The 25049-nt window shown below is 39.3% G+C and overlaps 2 protein-coding genes across 8 annotated transcripts in view; both read left to right on the forward strand.

Annotated features, from left to right (window-relative positions):
• The first annotated feature begins 1 nt into the window (after position 1).
• LOC6584788 (inositol-trisphosphate 3-kinase B) lies at positions 2–13309 on the forward strand. Of its 4 annotated transcripts, none has more exons than XM_015161617.3 (6): positions 1889–1987; positions 8082–9093; positions 10078–10327; positions 11219–11487; positions 11552–11662; positions 12506–13308. In XM_015161617.3, the coding sequence occupies exons 2-6, from the start codon at positions 8146–8148 to the stop codon at positions 12914–12916; spliced, it is 1989 nt and encodes a 662-aa protein (XP_015017103.1). In that variant the 5' UTR covers positions 1889–1987; positions 8082–8145; the 3' UTR covers positions 12917–13308. The 4 variants fall into 4 exon arrangements, with proteins under 4 accessions (XP_015017104.1, XP_015017103.1, XP_015017105.1 ...); XM_015161619.3 differs by having other exon boundaries at positions 1897–2188; XM_015161618.3 differs by lacking the exons at positions 1889–1987; positions 8082–9093 and adding an exon at positions 2–355 and having other exon boundaries at positions 12506–13309.
• A 2281-nt stretch (positions 13310–15590) lies between these two features.
• The window catches only part of LOC6584789 (ras GTPase-activating protein raskol), a 58513-nt gene continuing 49054 nt past the window's right edge, over positions 15591–25049 (forward strand). For all 4 annotated transcript variants that reach the window (XM_032732487.2, XM_015161620.3, XM_032732488.2 and 1 more), the window contains exon 1: positions 15591–15947. In XM_032732487.2, the coding sequence (XP_032588378.1) occupies positions 15869–15947 (79 nt within the window). In that variant the 5' untranslated portion in view covers positions 15591–15868. The remainder of the gene's footprint in view (positions 15948–25049) is intronic.

Genomic DNA, 25049 nt, shown 5'->3' on the forward strand with positions numbered 1-25049 from the left:
CATGGCCCTATTTCCCTCCTCCTCGCGTCCGCGCACGCTCATGGAGCAGCTGTTGGCGCGCAAAATTGAGGCCGCCACTGGTTCCGGTTCCGGTGCCAATTCCAGTGTTGGTGCTGCTGCCGGTACTAGTGCTGGTGTCGGCGTTGTTGCCGGCGCCGGTCCCAGTGGCATGCCATTGGCCGGCACACCCACCGCTGCTGGCATTGTGAGCCGATTGCGACGAACCGATTCGCTGGACTCAACGAGCAGCCTGGGCTCTCTGGCGTTCGGCGAGGACGTCTGCCGCTGCGACGACTGCCTGCTGGGCATTGTCGATCTGTACGTGATCAGCGCGGCCGAGGCGGCCAAAAAGAAGGTAGGTGCTGCGAGTGGCCCAAAAGCTGTTACGACTTGGACACACACTCTCTTGTTCTGTCTCTCTCTCTCTCTCTCTCTCCCTTCTCACCGGCTATTGCTTATTTATTTGAGTTGGCTTTTGTTAGGCGCTAATTCGTTCAGCTGAAGCGCGCAAAAGCTTGCGCTGGGTTCGGAGCCCGGCTAATGCGATCGCACTGAAAGCTTTGCGAGTTTAGTTTGGACACCAACGTCGCTCGCTTAACAAGTAGTAGACGCAGCAGAGATAGCAGCCGAGACAGCCACAGCTTTGGCCAAGTCGGCTTCGGCCTCAGCTTGAGCGTCGCCTCGTGGTCGCTGTTGTCGCATTGAATTATTTGACTGTTGGACCGGTCCGAAAGCTGCTGCCGTTGCCGTTGGTGCTGCCATTGACGTCACAGGCGTTATGATGCGACATACGCCTTGACGCTGACGTGCTTGGCTTTACCTGTGACTGACAGAGACAGATATAGAAGTAGAGCGAGAGAGAGACAGTGTGAGAGAGTGCGGCAGTAGCTCAGGCGTGAAAAAATCAAAGCCGGCGAAGAGTACGCGGCGACAAGCAGATGAAAGTTCATTGAAAAATATTTCAAAACTGGAAAGCTGTAGCAGGAACGAACATGCTTTACAGCTGTTAAAGAGAGAAATAGGGAGAGAATTTAACAAAGCTAGAAGTTAAAAGTGATTGAAAAAGAGGATGCTGACTGGTCAAGCACAAGTTTTAATGAATGGTGAAAGCGGCTAATTAATTTACATATGTAATTAATATCTGTACATAATACATATGTATATACATATATGTACATACATATGTATATTACTTTAAATTGAGAAATGATTTTTCTGGCTTTTATTATTATAGCAATTTGTCTACTAAAGAGATGAGAAGTGAAAGAAAAAATAAAGGAAAAACAAAAACTTGATATTGAAATATCTCCATAAAATATTCCACAAGCAATGGAAAGATTTCCAACGCACAAACGCCATTTTAATTTTCGCACTCTTTTGCTCTGATCCTTTTGGCGGCGCTCATTCTGACGCGCACGCTCTCGCTATCACTCCCACACACACACACACACACACTCAATTGTTTATAATATTCTGTGCGCACTCTCACACACGGCTACGTCACTGGCGCAGACAGACAGACAGCTTGTAATGAGCTTTGCCCGGCGCGTTGCCCAATGGAAGCTACGTACATTTGCCATTTTCACTTATCATTTGCATTGTTTTTGTCTGGCTGGCGCTTGGCCTTCGAACACCCAACGGCACCTAATGCTCTCAAAAAACACCACCACTCCCACTCCCATGCTGCTGCTCTCTCGTGCTCTCTCACTCTCTCTCTCTTTCCGTCTGTCTCTCTCGAGCTGTATGCGTGCTCTCTATTTACTGTTATCAGTTGCGCGCGTCCATTGTAGTGAGGACTTCTACGACGTCAGCGTCACTGCCAGCTGCTCATCGCGGACGCCGCACAGCGTTGTTTCTGGCTCTGTGTGGCTCTGACTCTGGTTGTCTGTGTCCCCCGACCAGTTGAGCTTTTGCAGCGATCGCGTGCGGCTGGGCTCTGTCTCTGCATCTGCTGCCACAGCAACACAGCTCTACTGTTATTATCATTGTAAAGGCTACCGCCGTTGACTCTGCTGTTGTTGCTACTGTTACTGCTACTGTTACTGCTGTGCTTCACCTTTGCCGTTGTCAAAGTATTTTCTTCTCGCCGTCGCCGTCGCCGTCGCGCGTTTGCGTTTGCGTTTTTTATGCCAATGTCTGGCACGCGTCGCGTCCAACTCCAGCAGCTGCAGCAAATCAAACAGAAACAGTAACTAAAACAACAACACCAAACAAACGAAATAAAGACAGTCAAACGAAACAAGAACAACCTTAACAACAATAACATTAACCAGAGCTGTTTTGACTGCTTGTTTCCAAAAAAAAAAAAAAAAACACCAAAAAAAGAAACACGCAAAAATTCCAAGTGAAAAAATTTAATTAAATTTCGCCTCGGCTCGCGTTTTTGTGTGTTTTCATTTTGTCTTCTTATTTTATTGTTGATGTTTTGCTTTTGTTTTTTTCTGTGTGTATTTTTGTTGTTGTTGCTGAGTGTGTGCACTTGTGTATTTTAAGCGTAGTTGTTGCTGTATTACATGCATATGCATGCATACATACATACATCTGTATGTGTGATGTGTGTGTATGTGTATGTGCGTATTTCTTGTTGCTGCTTGTTTGACATGAAAGCTTTCACGTTGACAGTTTTCTGCTGGAATCACTGGAAAGTGGATTGAGCGTTGCAAGCTGCGCAGTTGCTGCTGCAGTTGCCGCTACGTCAGATTCTGCTGTTTCTTCTTCTTGTTTGCTGTAAAAAGTGTTAATTGAAGCACGCGCCTTCACGACGTACGCGCTAGCTGCTGCTGGAAGGGCAGCGTGGAATGAGTAGAAGAGGGAGAAGGCGAACAAGAGAGACATGGAGTAGGGCCAGAGAGGGAACGACTCCGCAATGAAATTAATTCCAGTTTATGTAAACATTTCAACGTCGACGTCAATGGAGAACGCTACGCACTATGCCAGCACGCGTGCGCGTGTGAGAGAGAGAGAGAATAGGAGAGAGAGAATGGGGTGGGGGACCAGCTAAGTTGTCTTGTTTTGGTTCATCTACGCGCGCGTACCAATTGGGAATTATATAATATAAAGACGCTTGACTCGAAGCGCGTCTCATTTTTTATTAAACAAATTTGATTTCAGTGCTTTTTTCTTCTTATTATTATTATTATATATATTTTTTTTTGTCGCAATTTGGCAATTGAGGCTCATTTAGCGCCAACGTTCCAAAAATGGCAACTCATGTCCATTAGCTCTCACGCATGCTCCGCACCACCTCTCCACCACACACACACATACGCACACAGCAATAATTACCATCAATCGTTCAATACATATCCGCACGTACCGCTTCAGCCAAACACCCACCCACCCACACGCGGGATGGCTATAGCTAGCCTTAAACGATCTTAATGACGATCAACACACACACACATACACAGTCAGCCCTCTAATTCTATCGCAATTTGTGCGTCAATGGCGACCGCCCGACACAACTGAAATAGAAAAAAGTATTTACTTTATTAATTTTAAGCTTTCGGCAGTTAAGAAACAAAAAAACAAAAAAAAAAAAAAAAAAACACATTCAAATACACAAACTCACACAGACAAATAGATGGAGCAAAAAAAAGTTGCTTTTTCATTGTTATGCGGCGTGAATGCCGCACATTAAGCGCAGTCCAGCGGAGCATTGGATAGTCTGCGGGGGTGCGGCAGTGGGCGTTAGGCGCGGACTGCAAGGGAAGTGGGGTGGGATCGTCAGAGCAGGCATTACGTATCCCCACACCCAGCTATTCACCATGTTGTATCTACGGATACATTTGTATCTATTACCACATCTATATCTACAACCAAACGAACATATATATAGAGATATATACATGTGGGTCTATATCGGGCTGTCGTCGACGGCATGTGCGAAACTCTTTTCATTAGATAACGAATGGCAAATTACCTATGTGAAGCGTGTTCCAAACAAACTGCCATAGAGAACGAGAGAGAAACAGAGGAGAGACGAGGCAATATACAATTGTAAATGCTTAAAATATGCTGAAGGATCGGTGGAAAGATGCGCTTTAGATACCTAGAAGGAGAGAAGAGAGAAAGTGGATGATATACTAAATATAACATAAAACATCGATAGAGATAGATAAGTGATATGCATATAACAAGTGAGAGTAAAACACATAAGTATGCAAAGTAACTTAGAAATCATAAGGTTAATAATGAAAAGTAGAATACTTATAGGTCGTATAAATTTAAAAATAAAGAACGAAGGTTAGAGGATGAGAGAGGAAGATAGACAGGGATATCTTAGAGCGAGCGAAGAATTAAGGAGAACTTATAAAATACACTAGAGATATAACGATTAATAATAACTGAAAGAGGACTACAGAGCATAAGGACAGGAAAAAGCTACTACTGATCTATATATGAAAGGGCAAAGCCGAAGAAGACAAAAGTGGATTGTATATATTATAAAAGAAAGGTGTATTAAATTTAAATATAAGATGGAGCTTACAAAGAGATGAGTAATATTCATGGCCTATAAATAAGTAGAATAAGCAGATAGAGATGCAATATGCAAGTGAAAGCGGTGTAAAAGAAAGTGCTCCAGAGCAGCAAGCAGCGAGGAGAGTGAAACGGCGAGAGAACGAGAAAAAGGCATATAGAGAGGCAGCACGAGAGAGAGAGAAAGGGAGATAGAAAGGTAAAGAGAAAGACATCTAACATCTTTAACTTCGTTAAGGACAGTATGCAATACATAAAATTTGTAAATGCTATGGTAAAGAGTCCATAAGGTGCTAAATGATTATATAGAATAGATCAACATTTTGATACAAACATATTAAGAATTATGTTTATTACGGAAATATTCGTACATTTGAATATGTATTTACATACAGATATATAGATGGACTATTGAGACATTGTAGAATCTTTTGTATTTAGAAAATAGGGAGATTGAAAGTCAATAATAAAATACGCATTTGGTATTATTTGAAAACTTTTAAATATATACGCTAAGAATCGAGAAATTGGAAACAAATCGAAAAATCGCGAATTCATTAAGATGCTCTCTGGACGCTAGGCCCTTTATCAGCAGCCGTTGCACACAGTTCAGTTCCGATCGACCGCAATACAAGCGAAATTTCTAGTATATATTAAAAATACATATATTTGTAAATATATATCAGTATATACATATATATACAGTAAATATATATATAGTATTATTTATAATATATATATATAGTATTCATGCGAAGCTGCACTCAGTCAGTCCGTCTGTCCATCCAATGTGTCTGATGCGTCTCTCTCTCTCTCTCTTTCTCTCTCTTTTGCCTCTCTTTCTCTGCAGCTGCAGTGAGCTGGTTCCGGTATATCTGGAGGTGTCCATATCGATCGGCCTACTTATAGTCGCCATATTGTGTCCTATATGCGGGGCACACATACACGCTTATATATACATATTTACATACATACTAAGCACAACATACAAAAGGTGCCGCATACAACGTCGATGCTCCAAGGTTCCCAATTGTGGTTGTGGCTGTTGTTTCGTTATCGCCTCGCACAACTTTTGCAAATGACGTCAAATGTTTCGGTGTGAGGAGCACAGCAGTAATATACAGACAGAGAGGAAGATAGGGGCGAGAGACGGCGGGAAGCAGAGCAAAAGAAATTTCAGTATACAGTGATCGTTCGCTAATAAAGGAAACTTCCGCTAATTACAATTGTTCCCAAAATAGAAACGTAATTTCAAATAAGTGCGCCATGCATAGATAAAGACATTTTCCATACAATTTATAGACATTGTATGTGGTATATATAGGTAATATCCCTATCAGTAGTAATAATATAATTATCTAATAATAATAAGTTGGCTATCTAAAATGGGTCTATCGAAAAATCTATACATTTCTCTATCTATCTATCTAGTATCTCTGTATCGGCCTATCTGCTTATCTTAATATCTGTTTTTGATTGATATTAGATTATCTATCAGCCGACTTAGTTCTCTATTGATCCATCTGTCTATCCACTCGTCTTTTGTCCTCCATATACATATATATTCATCTGTCTATATTTCTAATTGTTTATGAATCCAACTGGATATCCGGCTTATCTATCTTATTTTCTATTTAATCTTCTATCCATAGAATTATCTATCTAGCATATATCTACCTTTTGTTTCTTCTATCATTCCAATTATATCTTAGTACCTATACTTATTACCTATCCTTATATCCTTAGGACCTATATGAATATATAGGTACCTATATGAATATTTCAATATTCTATATATCGATACATCTATCGTGATTTCTAATTATCTTTCAATGAAACTCGCTAACTATCTTGGTTTCTATCCATACTCTATTTATTTATCCATCTATATTTCTGTATCTTTTCCTCATGGACTATAAAGCCTACAATTCACATATTTCCTTGCTTACTTCTGCTTTCTATTTCATATATCTATATTCCGTCGATTCAACCATCAAGCTGTATTATTTTCTATTCATCTTTAAATCTTCTTTATATCTGTCTACTATATATATTTCTATTTAACTTCTATCACCTTAGTACCTATAGACCTGTCTAGTTTTCCTATCTTCATATCTTCTGTCTATCTGTCTCCTTTAGACAACTTTACGGTTCGAAATTCTGGAACTGGAAGGTTGTTTCAATTTAGCGAGCGATCACTGTATGTGGTAGTGCTGTTGTTGACTCAATATGTATGTTTGTGTGTAACTGGATAGCAGTGTTTCCATTCTTGATACACTATTGTTGTTGCTGTTGGCATTACCATTTCCATTATTATCATAATGCGACTGTTGTTCGCTTTTGCCTTGCCCCCGACTCGTTTAGTTCCGATTTTGGTTGATGTTACGTATTCCAATTTTCTTGTTTTGCGGTTAAAGAGTTCACACACACGCACACACCGCTGTGCACTTATATCTAAGGTGGTTTTGGTGGTTTTGCAAGCGAACCGCAGATGGTGGTGCCGAGATGCCAGCACGCTCCTGCAATGCCTACTTAGATGCGTGCGCTTCGCTTGTTGTTGCTGGACCATACATATGTATTAAATTTAATCAATTTTGATTGATGTGTGCGTCGATGCAGCAACCACAGTGCCAACGACATCGACAGCGACAACCTCAACCACACTTCGACAACAAACCCAAAAGAAAAGAAGCACGATTCTCTTGAGCCACGCCGAATCGCCGATGCGCTGGTAACAATATTTCGTAAAGTGTTAAAGCTGTTTTACGATAGATGTCTATAATCTATTTTTCGATATGTCATGCAATTAGAAAAGTATTGAACAAAGGATTTGAATCCTTACCGAGAGGAAGGTTAGGGAAGTGTTTAAGGCAGAAGAAAAGTTTGAAGAGTACTCGCTTCTCTCTTCCCTCTCTCTCGCTCTTTCTCTCTCTTGCGTTCACATTTCGTCTTTTTCCTTACTTTCTTCGTATATTTTCGTCTTTATTCTTCCATCTCACTCCCTCTTTATCTCCATTTTACTCAGTCTCTTCCGATCTATCGACATTGCAGCAATAAAATCTTCTCTCGCTAGATCTCTCTATCTTTGTAGAAAATGAAAAGAGGGCAGACTCTCTAATATTTTTTCCTCTTGATCCAATGGAAGAAAATAATTAGACTTATCTCTAATTCGAAAGGTTCAATGAGTATCTAAGACATACCCATAAGGTCTTAGAATTTCTCAAAGCTACAAATTTGATGTATATGCTTCTCAGTTGCTCTTCACCTTGCATATCTTGAAATGTATAATTTGGTATAGTCATTGCTTTCGAAGACCAAATTCTCTGCCGACACTTAAAAACTACATTTGAAAGGGTATTCAAAAGGCTGTTATAGTCACATCGACGCAAATACAAGTTGGATTGTCGGTGGGTCGTTTGGTGGGTCAATTGTGGTTGGCTAAGGCGCGAACAGGTTCGCAAATGCGCAGAATTCAATCAAACCGAATACAGCAACAAGTAAAAAGCGACAGGCAACAAGAAACAAGAAACACGCAACAAGCGACAGGCGACAAGCGACAGCAACAAGCATTGATTCATAGATTTTTGGGTATTTCTGTGCAGTTGTTGTGCCCGGTTGAGACAGTGCGTCTGATGCGTAAGTGGACGTCGCGTGGACGCCCGTCACATGTCGTGTAAAATGTCCGTGTGCGCACTCGCACGCCCGCCCGCAGCAGCCGCCGTAAGCAGTGCGAATAACGTGAACGGACAAACAGTTGCAGCGACGTCGCCAGCGACGACGCCAACGACACCGCCAACGCCGCCGCCGTCGCCGCAGGTGCGCATCTACGAGGACTTTGACAGGATGAGCGCCAAGGAGGTGTACTACAATGAGGCGGGCAAGAAGGTGACGGTCAAGTTGCTCCACTTCCCGGACGTTCTGCCCGAGGACATAGCCAAGCTGCGCTTCGATGACGAGGACGATCAGAATGCCGACGATGCCGACGTGGACGACGACGATGGCGTCGATAGCGATGCAGGTCGCTCTGCCAATAGCAGCCACAGCACTGGCGCCGGCATCGGCATCAGCAAGACGCCGCCCACCGCTGACAGCGACGATGGCGACAGCGAGACCGAGAAGCCTGACCTGGATGGCAGCGGCAGTGGCAATGCCACAGCCACCGGCGCCATCAAGAAGACCTTCCGGCGCAAGCTGTCCGGCAACAATATGCAGCCGCGCAAGTGCAGCCTGGCGTTTGCCCAGGCGCATGGCATCAAGCAGCGCGCCGAGAAGAAACTGTCGATGCCCACCATCAGCATCACAGCCAATCCGGGCGAGCATGTCAGCCTGGCGGGCGGGCGCAAGCTCTCGCAACAGCACTCGCTGCCCATGACGATGATGACGCCGCCACGTCGCAGTCATTCGCCGCTGGGCCAGAGTCTCTGCCCCGGCTACATACAGTACTCCAAGTCGCTGCTGGAGGTGCCCATGCCAAGGGATTATGGCTACGCCAGCAGCGATGATCTGAGCTCTGAGTGGGACTCGGATGTATCCACATCGGCGGCCTCGTCCGCAACTGCATCGGGCTCTGGCTCGGGCGCTACGGGTGCAACGTCAGCAAGCGGCACGAAGAAGGTAAGAGGACGGTTTGCCGCTCTGCGCTTATCTGGCATTATCCGGTGCATTCATGACAGGCTTCGCCTTTTAAGTGTTTATCCAGTGTTATCCGCCAACTATCATCTGCCATCTATTTGTCATCAAGCATTCTCCAATTTAAATATATTTGCATCTGCTGCGTAGCTGAGCACATCGATCGATGTCATTGGCAACGCTTGCGAAATGTATCCGGCGCAATTGGATAATAAACAGCACTGATTTCATGCATAAACACCTTAATTAAGTGCTGATTTGATAAATACCAATCGTTTATCTATTCGCCATTTAAGCATTGACGTCATTAGCCACACGTCAAGATCTATCCGCATCCGCCACTATCCGGTGCTCTCCGGCGCATATCCAATACTAATACTCTAATTTTGCGCTCACTTTAATGACATTGACCCTAGTTTTTTTTTGTATCCGCTGCAATTCGCCACCAGTGTTATCTTAGTGTTATCCGATTCAATCAAATATATCCGTGATGCGAAACATGCTGACCTAATGATACTCTTATCGGCATTGAGACATATTGAGACATATCCCCTCTTATCCGCAGCTTATCCCGCACTTACTAGACAATTACAGAGTAGTTACCTAAGTACGTAAGCGTTATTGTAGATCTCACAACTGTTACTCACTTCGAGAAATATCCGGCGTCAATCGCGACTTATCCGGCCGGCACTTACCACTTAAGTACTAGTTACGTAAGCATCGACGTCATTATAGATCTTATAACTGGCCCCGTTTCATGCTATAAGCTTTTATCGCCTTGTATTCTAAATGATGCCCGAGTGGAGAGGCGGGTCCACTGGAAGTGCTAACAATTCACGTTTTTGCTAAAACGTGTTATTGGATGAACTATTACAGCAGTCACTCGATGACGCAACTGTCCTAATGCCTTTCTTTTTAATGTAAATTCTGGTATGCTATTTCATTTGTTTGTTTCTTGTCTTTTCACAGAGCTCTGGCTGGCGGAAAATACGAAACATCGTGCAATGGACGCCCTTCTTTCAGACGTACAAGAAGCAGCGCTATCCATGGGTACAGCTGGCCGGCCATCAGGGCAACTTCAAGGCGGGTCCCGAGCCGGGCACCGTCCTCAAGAAGCTCTGCCCCAAGGAGGAGGAATGCTTCCAGGTGCTCATGCAGGATGTCTTGCGTCCATATGTGCCCGTCTACAAGGGTCAGGTGACCAGCGAGGATGGCGAACGTAAGTCACATAGTTCCTCGAACACATACATATATTAATGACTGACTGACTGATGCTGACTAAATCTAAGAGATTGATTGACTGATACTTACTGAAGTCGAATAGTCAATTTGACATATCGAATGATTAGAAAACGCATATTTTTTATGATTGACTGGCTGACTAATTTATGAATTCATTGATTGACTGAAAAATGACTATTGACTGATCAAATGAGTGTCTTGATTGACCGCATACGCTAACTAAATTAATGGGTCAGTTGATAATAACTGCGGATGGATTCACTCCCTTTTTTATGTGCTAACTGATTGAAAGCTGACTAAATGATTGATGGCTGATAGACTGACGCACTGAATCCTGACACATTAACTGATTGACAGTATATGATTGCCTATATTAATCGACGGCTAACCAAATGACTTACGGCTGGATCATCACAGATGATGATTGGCTGACTGATATAGCTCTGATTGATAAATGCCTTCAATGAATAATCAATAGGTGGATTGATTACCGGCTGATTTAACTGATGGATGACTGGCACCCTGAAAGCACTCTGATTGATTGACTTAGTGATATGGCTCCAATCGATCGAGTCGATGACTGTATATGCATAATTATTAATGGATCAGTTGACTGATTTTCTCTCTAACTGTTTAACTCAGGTGTAAATGCTTAATAGGTCTACTAGTCGAATGAAATGCTTATGAGCTGATTGATTCAGACACTCACACAGATCGATTGACTTATTAAGTGACTAAATATTCAAATTTTAGACTTTTTCAGCTGTGTAACTACATATATGAGTGACTATTCGACTAATTGACCAATCGACTAATTGACTGATTGCGTCTTACGAGTTAGCTATATCAAAGTTTCGTTTACTTTCAGTTTATCTGCAGCTGCAAGATCTGCTCAGTGACTATGTGCAGCCGTGCGTCATGGATTGCAAAGTGGGTGTGCGCACCTACCTGGAGGAGGAGCTGTCCAAGGCCAAGGAGAAGCCCAAGCTGCGCAAGGACATGTACGACAAGATGATACAAATAGATGCCCAGGCGCCCAATGCCGAGGAGCACGCGGCCAAGGCGGTGACCAAGCCACGCTACATGGTCTGGCGCGAGACCATCTCGAGCACTGCAACGTTGGGCTTTCGCATTGAGGTGAGCATTGCTGTGACCATTCTCACCTCAGCTGCCATTTACTAAGCACCCATTTGACTTGCAGGGCATCAAGAAGAGCGATGGCACCAGTTCCAAAGATTTCAAGACGACCAAGTCACGCGAACAAATCAAACTGGCCTTCAGCGAGTTCCTCAGCGGCCATCCACATATTCTGGTGCGTTTTAGCGTATGGCTTTACCTAGATCAATAACCTCATAGAGGGTATACAAATTGTTGAATTATCTATCGACCCCACGATATTGGCTGTATCATTGATGAAGCACTCCTTACCATAGATTCATATTTTCAGTGTCTTCAGTCCGAACTTATTCGAAATAGGAAAATTGTCATAGAAATGTGCTTGATATTTGTGTGTAAATTTATGGAGCAAATAGCTCTCTATTTGAAGTAGGAAGGCGTGACACAGCTCATCAAGTTTATATGCACCTCAATTAGCGCACAGAGCCGGGTATATCGACACACGAGTGTATCTGTTCATACATCAAATCTTGTAATCTACAAAAGCCAACGACTTGAAATTTAAAATGTACATATGTTCCGCAGCATTGATCATTGCTTTAACTCATCGCACATTCATATTATCGATAATAATCGATCACTTAATGAAGTTATTTAAACGCAAGAGATTTCGAATTTACTGCGTAAATTCCGTAAAATGCCTTCAAAGAAATATTTCAAATTGTAGAGACTTGTGATATGAAAAATACACACATCTTAACGTACTTATGTTTTCCTGTATATCCCCATCTTTAACCCATCATAGATATTATGTATCTGTATGTAATCTATAAGAAAGATTAGTAGGATGATTTGAATATCAGTTCATCGCAGAGGCTTGACGAATACTCATTTCTAGAACACTCTTATTGTAATAATATTTTACTCACGGTTAGATAACTGTATTTTCAAATATGATCAAATTTTGCTGCAATCATAAATAATCCTAGTTTAAGTTGAAATTGTCTATGAGCCCTAACTGAATGTTCTTCCATTACAGCCACGATATATACAACGCTTACGGGCCATACGGGCCACCTTGGCCGTCTCAGAGTTTTTCCAAACTCACGAGGTCATTGGCAGCTCGCTGCTGTTCGTGCACGATCAGACGCACGCCAGCGTTTGGCTAATTGACTTTGCCAAGACGGTGGCGCTGCCGCCTCATATGAGGATCGACCATTATTCGGCCTGGAAGGTGGGCAATCATGAGGATGGCTATTTGATTGGCATCAACAATCTCATTGATATATTCGTCGAGCTGCAGGCGGCCAATGAAATGGAGTCTGCAGCGGACGCTACTTCGGGCTCTGGTTCCGGCTCCGGCTCGGGTTCCGGTTCAGCGTCGGGCTCCGGTTCGGTTTCACCAGCGCCCGCCTGCAGCGGTCAGGAGGAGGAGCCCAGTAAAATGTAAAGGGCACAGCAAGAAAACAATCTAACATAATATATATACACTCATATATATATTTATATAGAACTATTTAGCTTACGATTACACTGAAGCGTTCCATGGGGCTGCGCCCCGCCAAGGACATTTCCTAGCACATTCCACAGAAATGTGTTAAAACAAAACAAAACAAAAAATCAAATATCAAAAAATATCAATTAACCATAATCCAAACTTAGTTTTATGCATATATGTATATGTATGTACCTTTTTTTTTTTTTTTTTCTCTCTCTCTCTCTTTAACCCGTTAAGTTTAAAATCAAAGACTGAACAACATTATGCGTATACCCAATATATACATATATAGATATATATATTTTTATATATAGATATATATGTATGTATGGATATATACATATATTCACAGATATATACATACATACATACATACATATATATACATACTCGTATATATACATATATATACATATATAGTAAAATTCGTTGTGCGTTGCTGAAACAATGCGTAGCAAAAACATTAACAACAACAAAAAGTTCAAGAACTACTTACTTATAAATAATGTTATTAATTTTATGTGTATTCGATTATCTTCTAATAACTACCTACTAATTATGTGCACTATTAAAACTCATGTAAACCGTTTAACAAGTAAAACATTTTTTTTTTCGTAAATCTATTACAAATCGATTCATTTGTTTTAATGGTGTTCGCATTTATGGTGCAGCCTTAAAGGCTTGCAACAAAAATTACCCTGCAACAAGTCGAATGAAATCTTCGCTTGTCTCTCTTATACTCACTCTAACAGCTGTTGTCACAAATATTGAAGTGCGCACAGAGACTGATTTCTTCTCCCGGCTAAAGTTGGCCTCTGAGTCGCAGTTTTTACTCAATTTTGCAACAGTCCCAAAAGTAGGCAATTTAATTTTTACTTTCACTGCAGCTTTGTACTCAGAAATTGTACTTCTCTTCCTATCTGCAATCGTAAATGTTATGCTCGCTTACTATTTATTGTCATAATTAAATGTGCGCGGTAATGTGCATAATTTGCTATAGGTCCAACTCAAATTTGCAATTTCTGCTTTATATATTTTCGGTTCTCAGCCTTTGGTATTTAGTACTTTTTGTAGCATAATTTTAGGATCAACGTAAAACAAATATACATGCAAATACTTGAAACAGTCTTATATTCCAAATAATTATATTCAAACTAAACTACATCCTATGTTATATTTGAAAGCAACTTTTAAAAAATCAAAATCACGTTCAGCTTTGGCGCTATGGGCAGGCTTTGGCTCTGTGCATACTTTCTGCTCTCGCGTTTTGGCACCAAAAATGGCCAGTGGCACACTTTTTAACAGCGCTCATAAAATACCAAAGTGCTGGTATTTTTTGTATGATTTTGGTTATTTTCAGAGCGCATGCATTTAGTGCGTTTTTGTGCTTACCTCGCCGCGGCCACATTGTTTATTAGTTAGTTAATGTTTGTTGCTGCGCGGTTGGCACGTCGCGCGTCTCCACGCGCACGCATCGAGCTGTTACATTTGTTTTCCGTTTTAAATGTTTGTTGCATTTGCGCGCAGTTGACGTGCATTTAAAAAAAAATATCCAAATAAAACGCGAGCGGTTTTTTTTTCGAATGCTTTTTTTTTTTTTTCTTCTCTGAATTACAAGTGTGGTAATTGTTTTGGTCAAGTGTTTTGGTTTTGTTGCTGGAGTGCAAGCCGTCGTAAATTTAAAAATAATACACAGAAAAGCGCATATATATATGCACGTGTGTGCAGTCTTATGTATATATAAATAAATATATATTTATATATTTATATTTATATATATTTGTATATATACAAGTATTTGTATGAGCAGCGCCTGTGACTCTTAAAAAAAGTTTCTGGTTTTGTTGGCGCGACAACAACAACAACAGCAACAGCAACAGCAACAACAGCGACGGCAACAATAAATAAAACTTCAATATGCGCCGACCGGCCTTCAGCGCAGAATATTAACAATATATTGTACATATGTATGTGCATGCGTCTATATGAAAATGTGTGTGTAGACAACAACAACAACTGTCACGCATTGAAGGGGGCGCGGGGGGCGGCACACAAAACTGTAGAAGCATCTCCGCTCGCTCACTCTCTCTATCTTTCTTTCTCCGCGTCTCTCTCAAATTGCCAGCAGTCTGAGTTAAAGGCAAAAAAGGCTAAGATAGCTCAAAAATAATCACAGACACACACACAGATACTTACATATATACGCACACTTTGCCGTTTGCTGGCACACAGGCACTGAGACCTACTGAAGAGACCAACAACAGCGTGCGGGAGGGAGAGAGGGAGAGAGAATCAGCATTGAGCTTGAGCCGTGCGTAAAGAAATCAAAAACAAAAACAAAAAAAGCCAAAGCAAATAAAACAAAAATCGTGATTAATATTTTTTTGTGTGTGTTTTGTTTTTGTTTTCTTGTGCTCTTGAATCGGGCTTTTGTTAAGCTTTTAATCAACAAAATTAAAAGAAGGCTGCAGCAACAACAAGTGGAAATTAAAAACTAAAACTCGACTTGTCGAATTCGTTTCGTTTGCTCATTTTATATATACTTTTTTTTTTCTCGGTCGAAGACAAGTGCAATAAAACGAAAATATATGTGCAAATAAATAGCAACAAAAGCCGACGGCGACAACAAAATCAATATTCAAATTAAGCAGCAACAGCAACAACAACAACCACAACAACAATAGTTAGCAGCAGCAGCAGCTATTCGACAACTTGTCGATAAGCCGAAAGATAACGAGCCGCAGCAGCAATAGCGAACCAGAGAGCGCCCATACCGGAGAGCGACAGAGAGTGAGCGCGCGTGTGCCCCAGCGAGTGAGAGCGAGAGCGAGAGAGAGAGAGAACGGCGGTGGCAGCATCCCAAAAGGAAACGTGAACACCACCCACCCGAAAGAAGCAGAAATCATGGGACGTCGCACGTATCTGAATCGCGCCTATGCAATTTCCTACCCCAGCCGCGTCGAGGGCTGGCTGGACGTGTGCGGTAAGCATTAACCCCATAAGTACGCCATCCCTAAGACCAACCCAGACACCCACCCACCCTGAATTGCAATCTACTTATAGCTATTTATAGATTTAAGCTTGCCTTCAAGATCTTGACTGAGATACGCATTGAGAGACTAGTATGAACAGAAGTGGATGCGAGCAAAAGTTTCAAAGACAATATGTGATTAGTTTTTATGCAGTATAAGATAGTGTCTTATAGATTATAGAACATCTATATTATAACTTCTTTGGAATGAGTTGTTTCAAGAAGAAATAGAAATGCGTAGATAGAGACATAAATAAACATATGAAATATACATTCATATATCTCTTGTATCGGTATATATCAATATCAAAATCTCCCATATCTTCTTTATAGCAATTCAAATGGTAAAATGAGCGAATATCTATAGACTAAGGGGTCTATATGTACTTATATATATCTATTGTAACAGATTTGATTACAATACTAATATCACATATTTTACATACATAGTATATAAAATGTATACATGATATATATATATGTATATATATACATATGTAATCAAACTTGGTCTAATTCCTACTTCGTAAGGCAAGACATGCAAATGTTATCCACATCCGTTTTAAAAAAGTTGCTAGTGCAGTACAGTTATCTGCACTGCATATCGAATATATGATATATAGTACGCACATATCACTTAACTTGAGAACTTAGTCACATAAGTAATCGCTCGTTAAAGTTAGGTATAGATTGGTCTGCAATTGCTGAGTTTGATGAATAAATCTCGAACGGGAATTGGTCAGGCAAACAAAGTAAACAATATGTCTTTAATATTACTCATAAAATACTCTAATGATCGGGGAACGATTAAAATTCGATGAGCCAGATGAACAAAGCTGAGAAGTCTATGACAAGTCTTCCGAAATGATCGATGAGATGGCAGAGATGATGATGATGATATGATCATCTAATGTTAAGAATAAATTTGTTCATGGATAGTTTTCGATTAGAGAGAAATAGATGTTTCTTTCTATGTCACACTCGAGCCAGGTGAAAGTTCACGTAATTGCATTCAATACAACTAACTTTAAAGCGCTATCAACACCTGCTAATGGCATCTGCTGCTGCTGCGACTGCTGAGCGGATGTTCGCTCCAATTTTTGATGATCGAAAAGGCAACAAAAATGTGAAACATCAAATGAAAGAAAATCCATTAAAAGTTGCTGAAGCAGAGAGGAACATGGAGAGGCAGACAACGAACGATTTGATAAAGCGAAAACTTTTAATTTAAGTCAACAATTTGCAAATCTCCCTCTAATGGGCTTGACAACCCTGGAGTGGCAACTCTAGTATGTGCAGGGTGGCCGTTTAGCTCGACTCTGTTCTGTATTGCGGATGCTCTTGTTATTTATCTATCTCTCCCACTCGCTCTCGCTCTCACTCTCACTCTCTCAGTTTGAGCACCTGTGCAAATGCAAGCAAAGCTGCTTCGCCTGGGAAAACTCAACAGGGCTGTCTCTCAGCAACAACAACAACATCAACAGAGTTTAGGCAGTTGTCACTGTTTGCAGTTGTTGTTGGTGGTGTTGTTGCCTTTTGCCGTTATCTGGTATTAGCATTTTTACCTGTCGCTCATCCGCTTCACTTTATTGCAGTTGTTGTTGTTGCTGCTGCTGTTGCTGTTGTTGTTGCTGCAGTTCGAGGGGTTGCTTGCTATGCAAGGCCAAAGGCATATGCACAACAAACGCACACATAAACACTCACACACACACACACACATATATATATATATATATTGTATATACACGCTAATTAATACTCCTTCGAAGCAGTTCTTGCATTTCGTTTATGTTTATACAATTCTTAAAAAACACAAATTTTTATTACACATAAATAAAACTATAAAAAAAAATTTAAAGAAAATATAAATAATTAGCTATATATATATAGATATATGTATGTATATCAACTTGATGTATAATTATGAGAAAAACAATCAAAATTTAATAAAATATCAAATAAATACATACATAAAATAAACAAAAACAACAATCAAATATAGTTATATATTCTACAGAATTATGAAATAGATCATAGCTATATACAATGTATAGTATAAAATAATATATCATATACATATATAGCATAGTATAGCATAGTATTGTGTGTCTAATACTATATTATTATAATATATATTTGTATAATATACTATATATGATTAGTTTTTCAAGTTCATCAGAAACTAAGATTTGTGTTATCACATGTTGAATTAAAATGCTCCATATATAATAAATTCATAATATATACAATATTTCATATTTTTGAAATTGAGCAATAATCAACTCTATTGTTGTTTACTAATAATAATAATATAATAATAATAATAGCTCCATAAAAAATAAGTATGCAGAAAACACGGTGATTAGCCCGCACATAAATCACAAGATAAATGATATTATTATCAAAAGCTTGGGCTAAACACTAGGTCCAATATCCATTGTATTAGCTGAACAACAACAACGAGAGTCCCAAATTTCCTAGGTGCGTATGGGTGTGGCTGCTAAGACCTTGTCATGAAGTACAGAGCAGCTGCCTAGAAATTTGAATCTACAGCTGAAAGAAAAAATAGTTGCTGATTGTGCCATGCTTGCTGTTTGTGCTAATTTATCCTCAGGATAAAGTGGCTGGTAAATGTAAACACTTTCTGTTCCGCCTTCTCACTCGCTTTCCCTCTATTTTTGTATCTCCCTAAATATATGTATATATATGCTAAGCAAAGTAAATTTTCTTAATCTACTATTAAAATGCCATCCTCATGATAATGTGTTCGATATATGCTTACACAATCTCTATCTCTCTTTAATTCAATCCTGTTTATTATTTGTTCATTAGTATATATAATATAAGTTCTTTAAGGTACTAATTACATAGGCATCCTAATAATAATAAAATGGGCGGTAAATTTTATTATAACATCTCCCTGACTCTCTCCCACTCCCTGTCTCTTTATTACTCTTGTGCTCCTCAATATTTGTAAACTAATTTGCTTAAAGCTAACTTAAGCCTATTAACTTATCTCAACTACATTATCTGCATCATACAGTTAATATATGTCTTACTTTCTCTCCTTCTCTCTGTCCCTCTCTCTCTCGTTCTCTCTATCTCTAATATTTTTAGCCTGTAAATAATTTGCCAAATATCAATTTAGTTTTTATTTTTAATTATCATAAATGTATCAACATCACGATAAAACTCGTAATAAATGTCTCACTATCTCTTTGTCTGTATTATTTTTGTTCTTAAAATAAATTTGCAACGCATTACATTTTTTTAGATGATCTCTCGTCTAAGCCTTCTTTCTTTGCCATTCATTTGCATTTAATTGGATGAGCTGCCTGGTAGCAAATTATCCTCAGCGTTAGGGGCATTTAATGTAATGTTCACACAGCTCTCCAGCTAGAATCAACAAGTTTTGCATGTGAATTTTTGTGCACTTAGTCTGCAGATAGTCCAATTAGGGTTACGTGTATTCCATTTGAATTGAACAGGTATTACGCAGTTGGCTAAGCCCCAACTACTTGAACATCAGCTGTAGTCGATCGAGTCGACTCATTTTCATTATGAAATCACTTAACATGCGAATAAGAAATATTGAAATTGGCTGGCAATTGATAGTTTGTTGTTGTCGGAGCTGTTGTTGTTGTTGTTGTTGTTGCTGCCCATCGATAAAGTCGTGGCATGACAAAGTGGTAAGAAAAAAGGCTTCAAGGCGAGTTGCAAATGGCAAATGGCAAAGCTCGCGCTGTCTCACGTTGCTTTATGATAACAATTTTTAATATATCTATTTTCTGTTTTTTATTTAATTGAGTGTGCGCGCAGCGGAAGGAAGGTGTGCTAGCATGTATGTATGTGTTTGTGTGTGTGTGTGTGTCTGTGTCAAGGTCATTTGTGACATTCTAGCAGCCTTTTAGCCTTGCCTTTGCCCACCCACACACACGCACGCACAGCAATCGACCGGGTTTGGCCATTGGCCTCAGCTGCGAGCAGCTGTTGCTGTCGTTTGTCGCTGTTGTTGTTGCTGTTGTTGCTGTTGTTGCTGTTGTCGTTTGTTGTTCCTGTTTGGTGTGCCCGCTGGCTTGACATCATTTCTGTCATGTTTGTTAGCTGCTTCATGTTTCATGTTGTTAGCCGCGCTTTCGCTTTGCATGTCACTTGACCGTCTTGGTTAACACATACACACACACACACACGTGCACAGAGGGTGAGAGAGGGACAGAGAGGGAGCCGCACACACGTCTTCGTCTTCGCTTTTGGCCAGGTTGCTTAGTTGGCCCGGTTCTTGGGCCACGCATAGACAGCGCTATTCGATCTAAGCTAAATGGGTTTCAAGTCATTTGCCATTTCTCCATGAGTATACCCTATAAACAACTGAGATGGGGTAGTTGCGACTGCTGACATGATTGAATATTGAAATTGAAATGAGATTAATTAAAGAATATGCTAAAGAGAGATCATGTTTTGATTTATAATTAATAATGAGCTCTTAAGTTTAAATTCTATGGAGATCTTTTTTCAGTGAATAGTTTCTGTGATATGTTCTAGGCTAGAGTCTATGAGTCAGGCATATAAGTCATATAATTAGGTCGATCTTGATCGAATAAAAGAAAGAGACTAATTTTGTGACCTGAAAACCTCATCTAGTACTTTTCATATATCACAAAACTAACAGAAGTTAGTTTAGTACAATTAAAGTTCCAGTCGGGGTTTCCGTCTGTCGTTCCATTTGCTTGGCTAGATCTTAAGAATTAAGAATTGATCAGTCAAACACAGTAAACTATTTGTCTTTAACATTACCCATAAAATACTCCACTGCTCAGGGAACGATTAAAATTCTATAAGCCAGGCGAACATAGCTGACAAGTCTGTGACAGAGCTTCAGATATATGATATAAGACTTCAATGTTGAGAATAAGTTTGTTCGCTGATTTATTTAGGGTATCGCTCAGTCGTTCCATTTGCTTGGCTAGATCAGTCTTTGACTTGTTCTGTTCTAAAGACCGTTAACGCGCATTAAAGGAAGGCCAGAGCGAAAGAGAACGATAGAGTGAACAAACGAGCGAGTGTACCAGAGAGAGATTGAGAGAGCATGAGAGAGAGGAAGTAGAGGGAACGGGAGAGAAATCGTAAGCTCGTAAAAAACGACGCGACCATTGGCGATGGCGTCATTAGCGACGCGTCGCCGTGGCACAGTTTTTTTTTTTTTTTTTTTTTTTTTTTCGTTAGCTTTTTTTCGCTGTAGCCAAAGTGCAGTCGCTTTGTTACCGTTTACTCATACCGCTGCTGCTGCTTCGATTTGGTTTGTGGGCTAAATGGCACTGCCTGCAGCGCCACCTGTCGGTAGAAAGTTCAATGCGCTCGTCGAGCAGAGTTTTGCTTCGCCATTTGCGACGCGAGCGGAACGCTGGAAAGTGAAACAGGCTGCAGCAGAATTCGGCATTCGACACACTTGTTGTTGCTGTTGCCGCTGCTACCGCTGCTGCTATTGCTGTTGCTGTTGTTGTTGTTGCTTTTGTTTTTATTTTCTATTTTCAAGTATCGGCAATCGGTTGCCCCGCCACGTCGCAAATGTTGCCCAGCAACTTTCTATGAAAAAATTCACTTTTTCCTCAAGTGGTGTTTGGGATGTCGTCGCGTCGTCTCGTTTCGTCGGTGCCGGGCCCAAGCAGGCTTTGAGAGAGACACCCGAGCACGGCCTGCTGCACCCCCCTCCCCCCACACTCTGCCCATTGCCTGGCCACCTGCCTCCCTTCCGGCACTCCCCCCTTTGGTTCCGCGTTCCCCGAGCAGCGGATCTTTGTGTTCGCTGTTGTTGGCTTTTGGCAAATCGAACTGAGACTTGGATTAACGTTTGCAACGCCGGTTTTTCCAATTAAAAGCAGTGCGCTCGACTGCTAAATACTCTGTAATCATCATAATGAAGAGTTGAAGAGAAGAATTAAAAATGCAATGCTCAAGAAAATTGTGCTTAGTGTAACTTCCAGCATAAAGCCAATATACCTCTCTTATAGTGATAAGAGCAGAGTACAACAAAACAAACAAAAAACTAACGTTTAGAAATGAATGAAGAAAAAAGGAAATTTGCAAAACCTGTTAAACGCATGAAATTATAGCCGCCATATACCAAACGAGATATCTAAGCGAAGCGGGGTGGGGTGGGGCAGGCAGTACATGGGAAGTGATCCAAGTGGTCCAAGTAATACGAGTAAGTGCACATACACACTCACACACGCACACACCTGCAGATCAAATGGAAATTGAAAGTCAGGAGGCAAAAGTCAAGTTAAACCGGGAAATAAAATAATCAAAGCTAAGACAGCCAATAGAAGAATAGAAAGAACAAGAAGCAGCCACTAAAAGATAGTCGATACAGTTATTAAAATTATAGACCACAAGAGAATTACATTTATATACACATGTATGTATGTATATATTCTGTGAGTTAATAAAGAGAACTTATCGGCATTTAGTCATCTATAAAGATATGCTTGAGATAGGCTAAATAAATCAGGTTTGATATGGTTTCTAATGATGTCAAGGCTCTATAAATGCCGCTTTACATATCTATTTTTAAATGTAACAATCAGTTTATATAAATATCTAGCTTTTGTTACATGAATGATATACAAAATAAAATTGTGTCCTTAAACTGATTTAGCTGAATCAATCTAAGAGTTATGTAAAGCAGTGACTGTAGATTTTCAAAAATATACGTTTCCACCATAATCAAATTCTAGGGAAAATAAATTTGATGTAGATAGGATAATTTATAGATACATACATATATAAAGCATATACAGTTACAATTTCACACTTATTATCAGAATACAATTATACAGAACTTTTTTTAATACATCTTCAAATCATAGCTTTTATAATAGATCTTATAAATGAATATTTTATAATAATATATCTAATAATTTCAATAATTAGTTTTATAATAATTTTGTAATGGACCAACTAAAGTCTGTCTTATAAAAGGCTACATTCATCATAAGAAAAATGTATAAATGTAGCCAGCTTAGCTACATCTGAAAATTATAAATAAAAGATTTTATGAATAACAGATAAATTATTCTAAGGAGTTAGGTTTCATATTAAAATTTAACAGCTTCATAATGGATTCATAAAAGATCAGAAATCTAACAAAGAAACCAACAAAATTCTCACCTTTGTTCCTGATCATCTCTTATCTCTCTGATGCTTTGAAAAAAAAAAAATCTTTAAGTGTTTTGCCGCAAGACAAAAGAAAACAAAAATAAATAATTAATTCTTTCACTTTTTGATCACAATTTGTGATGAATTATGGTAAACCCTATCTTAAAAGCTCTTGCAACTTTGGATGCTTACAAATTAAATATAATTTAAATCTTTGTTTGAGTCTTATTAATAATTATCAATATGTGTATAGACAACATATTGATCAGCTGTTTTGTTTTTTTTTTTTTTTTAATAATGAGATGGTTTAAATGGTATATAAGGTATTTGCAGATAAGCTACGTTTCAAGAATTGATTGATTGATTGTGACTGATTTGATGTGGTGTGATATATAGTAGATGACTCTTATATATTTCGTACATTGTATATATGTATGTCTTTACCATCTTTCAAAAATCGTAAAAAGCCATTCTATCTTATATAGTTCTTGTCTATTGTCATATTCAATTCTATACTTAATATATAAAAATAACTCTCGACTCATGTATCGATAATAATATTATATAATAGATAATTCTATTCTATATTCAATATTAATATTTCCGTATACCATAGATGTCTATTTTTTATCTTGCTTACATCGTAGATAGCCCTATTCTATATATCACATCTAGTAGACAATTCTATTAAATCTTACTTATATCGCAGATAATTCTATTGCATAGATAAATTACTCTATTCTTTCTATATCGATATAGTTCTATTCCATCTATTATATATAACAACTCTAACTAACTAACTGACTTTATAGAAAATTACTCTATGCTACCTATCTATTTTTCATATATCGTCCATATCTCTATTATATCTCTCATATATCATAAAGAATTTCCATTCCATCTTTCAGTTATCGTAAATAGCTCTATTCTATCTCCCGTAGATGTCTCTATTCTATTGTTTTTGTATATCTTTCAAGTCTCAGTTTTCTCAGTCTTAATTAATTGCCCAATTGGCATAAATTTGTGTGCTAATGCCATGTGCGTTATATTTGCTAGCGAAACTTTTAAGTATCTCCCACAGATAGGCAATGCAAATATGTACAGACAGACAGACATCTATACGAAAAGAAAAATTGTAATAATAATAATAATTCGCGTGTCTTCTAAGAAATATATTACACAAGCGCGTTGCGTATACGCCCTGAAAAGCAGATTGAGAAGAAGAAGACGGCGGAGAAGAAGCTGAAACATAAAAACCCCGTTATTGTTATATATATATGTGTGTGTGTGCATTTCTTTAGTCTGATGAATTTTGCAATCGTTAAGATACAAACGAGCCATAATCAGCAACGTCATTCATAGAGACTGCCAAACTAACTGAATACCCTGTAATATAGAGAGATATGCATGCATATATGATAATATAATATGAATATGAATTGAAATAAATGAAACTGAATGTTCTTTTCGGACTTTTACATACGTCAATATACGCTGTAATAAACCAGAGAATAGTATATATATACACACATATACATACATAAATTATGTCGTTTTCCTTAAGCAATTGCTAAATGAAGAATTCAAGTGACTCAACTAGAATAATACAATTACCGATAGTTATATTTAGACAGCTGCTTAAGTTATCGATGTCATTAGGTGACTCAACAGAGTAGTATAGTATTCCCGATAATTATATTTATGCAGCTGCTTATGTTATCGATAACATGCAGTTGTTGAAATATTCAATGCGTTTTGCTTTATAATGATGAATCGTCTGTTGGCTTAAGTTGTGATGGTATTGGCGAGTGACTCGTCTCACGAAGACCGCCCGTCGATTAGCTGCTGAGCTTTTGAGCTATTCGAAAACAATAAGAGATCTATCGAAAAATCCATACT

Source organism: Drosophila mojavensis, unplaced genomic scaffold (genome assembly GCF_018153725.1).
Source record: "Drosophila mojavensis isolate 15081-1352.22 unplaced genomic scaffold, ASM1815372v1 contig_136, whole genome shotgun sequence".
NCBI classification, from domain to species: domain Eukaryota; kingdom Metazoa; phylum Arthropoda; class Insecta; order Diptera; family Drosophilidae; genus Drosophila; species Drosophila mojavensis.